This window comes from Penaeus chinensis, chromosome 39 (genome assembly GCF_019202785.1).
Source record: "Penaeus chinensis breed Huanghai No. 1 chromosome 39, ASM1920278v2, whole genome shotgun sequence".
Taxonomy (NCBI): domain Eukaryota; kingdom Metazoa; phylum Arthropoda; class Malacostraca; order Decapoda; family Penaeidae; genus Penaeus; species Penaeus chinensis.
In genome coordinates this window covers 4871949-4874448 of record NC_061857.1, presented here as the reverse complement: position 1 = coordinate 4874448, position 2500 = coordinate 4871949, and the positions used below count along the sequence as shown (strand labels likewise).

At 48.2% G+C, this 2500-nt stretch overlaps 1 protein-coding gene across 1 annotated transcript in view; it reads left to right on the top strand.

Moving 5' to 3' along the window:
- LOC125046694 overlaps positions 1-2500 on the top strand; it is a 7646-nt gene that overhangs the window by 4437 nt on the left and 709 nt on the right. Inside the window, exons 3-5 of the mRNA XM_047644571.1 lie at positions 18-110; positions 671-802; positions 1796-2500. The exon at positions 1796-2500 is cut by the window's right edge and continues 709 nt beyond it. Coding sequence (XP_047500527.1) covers positions 18-110; positions 671-802; positions 1796-2179 — 609 coding nt within the window. The 3' untranslated portion in view covers positions 2180-2500. The remainder of the gene's footprint in view (positions 1-17; positions 111-670; positions 803-1795) is intronic.

Sequence of the window (2500 nt, the reverse complement as noted above, 5' to 3'; positions counted from 1 at the left end):
CTCTTCCTTCTTTGCAGGTTCACAATTTGGTCCTGAACCCCGAGCAGCATTCGTTATGTGAACTTAAACATATCCGACAGATTGTGACCCACGCCCATTGCACTTCTAAGGTACGTGTAAGGAAGGGAAGATTCAGTGTGGTGTTTGGGTATTAAATATATATATATATATATATATATATATATATATATATATATATGTGTGTGTGTGTGTGTGTGTGTGTGTGTGTGTGTTGTGTGTGTGTGTGTGTGTGTGTGTGTGTGTGTGTGTGTGTGTGTGTGTATGTGTATGTATATTCGCACACACACACACACACACACACACACACACACACACACACACACACACACACACACACACACACACACACACACACACACACAAATGTATATATACACATAATACACAACATCGCATAGATACACAAACATACATAGTCAATAACATCCCATTTATCAACAACTACCCCTCGATCTCCCATTGCACCCCTCCCCACCCCCCACCCCATAAAATTAACTACCATTCAACACCAACATTTATTCGTGACCTGTCTCCCGTCCAGGAGATTTGAAAACTATGCATGCGCCGGAATCCATTTATCTTCAACGACCCCCATAAAATTAACTACCATTCAACACCAACATTTATTCGTGACCTGTCTCCCGCCCAGGAAATGGAAAACTATGTGTGCGTCGGAACGTGCTTCAGCTACACCGTCCCACAGACTGAACCAGAGACACCTGGCGACGAACTGCTGGACTACTGTGATTCCTGCCAAGCCTCCGAGTCCCATTGGACTACGGTGAGAAGAGGGTTGAAGGGAGGGAAGGGAGGAAGGGAGGGAGGGAAGGGAGAGAGGGATGAGGGAGGGTAGGGAGAGAGGGTTGAAGGGAGGGAAGGAAGGAAGGGAGGGAGGGAAGGGAGAGAGGGATGAGGGAGGGTAGGGAGAGAGGGTTGAAGGGAGGGAAGGAAGGAAGGGAGGGAGGGAAGGGAGAAAGGGATGAGGGAGGGTAGGGAGAGAGGGTTGAAGGGAGGGAAGGAAGGAAAGGAGGGAGGGAAGGGAGAGAGGGATGAGGGAGGGTAGGGAGAGAGGATTGAAGGGAGGGAAGGAAGGAAGGGAAGGGAGATAAGGATGAGGGAGGGTAGGGAGAGAGGGATGAGGGAGGGAAGGGAGGAAGGGAGGGAGGGAAGGGAGAGAGGGATGAGGGAGGGTAGGGAGAGAGGGTTGAAGGGAGGGAAGGGAGGAAGGGAGGGAGGGAAGGGAGAGAGGGATGAGGGACGGTAGGGAGAGAGGGTTGAAGGGAGGGAAGGAAGGAAGGGAGGGAGGGAAGGGAGAGAGGGATGAGGGAGGGAAGGAAGGGAAGGAGGGATGAGGGAGGGAAGAGAGAGGAAAGGAGAGAGGGAATGAGGGAAAGAGGGAAAGAGGGAGAGAGGGGAGTAGGGAGGGAGGGAAGGAGAGAAGGAGGGATAGAGGGAGGAAGGGAAGGAGAGAGGGAAGAAGGTAGGGAGGAGAGAAGGGAGGGATTATATAAAATAAGGAGAGATTATATAAAATAATAATAATATTAATAATAATAATAATGATAATAATGATAATGATAATAATAATGATAATAATAATAATAATAATTAATCAATACTTAATGAATAGATAAAAAATGAATAGAATAAAGCAGTCCTTCATAGAGTAAGTAATGTCCTTCAATGCAAGTCCCCTACCACCACCCCCCTCCCCCTCCTCCCCCCACCTCTGCGCCCACCACCCAACGCCCCTGTTCTCTCTCCCCGCCCGCAGATCGAGCTGGACTGCGAGGAGTACGGTAACGGCTACACTGTCAACAAGAACATCCAGATGATCACCAACTGCTCGTGTTCTCCGTGCCACCCGTCGCGAGCGCCCATCGACAACGAGGTCACCCACCAGCCTAACGACCACCACGTGTCCGAGCTGCTCTACAAGATGCTCCCCAACAGCCACAAGTTCAAGGAGAACGGCGTGCACAAGGCGGAGATCGGCAAGGAGCTCAAGTACAAGCAGGTGTCCCTCGGCGACCTGAAGAAGGAGTTCAACCTCGACGCCAACCAGGAGCAGCTCCTCCACGGCCGAGTGCTGTTTAAGGACGCCGCTTCCTTCACGGACAACGACGAGGAAGAGGACCCTAGACACCATTCCTATTAAAAGGGGCTTCCCTCTTTTTTCTTTTCCGTTTTTTTTTTTTTTTTTTTTTTTAGGAGGGAAAAGGCGTTCTCGAGTTTGTATAGCTACTAATTAACCTAAATACGTCTTTTAAAAAATAATAACTGTAGATGAAACCCTAGTAAGGAACAGATTACATACATCAGGCGGTCCTTTGAGTTGCTGTCTCCCGGTGACGCTCTGTTCTCACAGCAAAACGAGAGTAAAAGAATTAATGACTATGAAAAGCGTTGCTCCAAAGAGTTACAGTTATATATGAATTTACTACATGATTCTATTTACATTTTTTTATCTTTGTAAAGT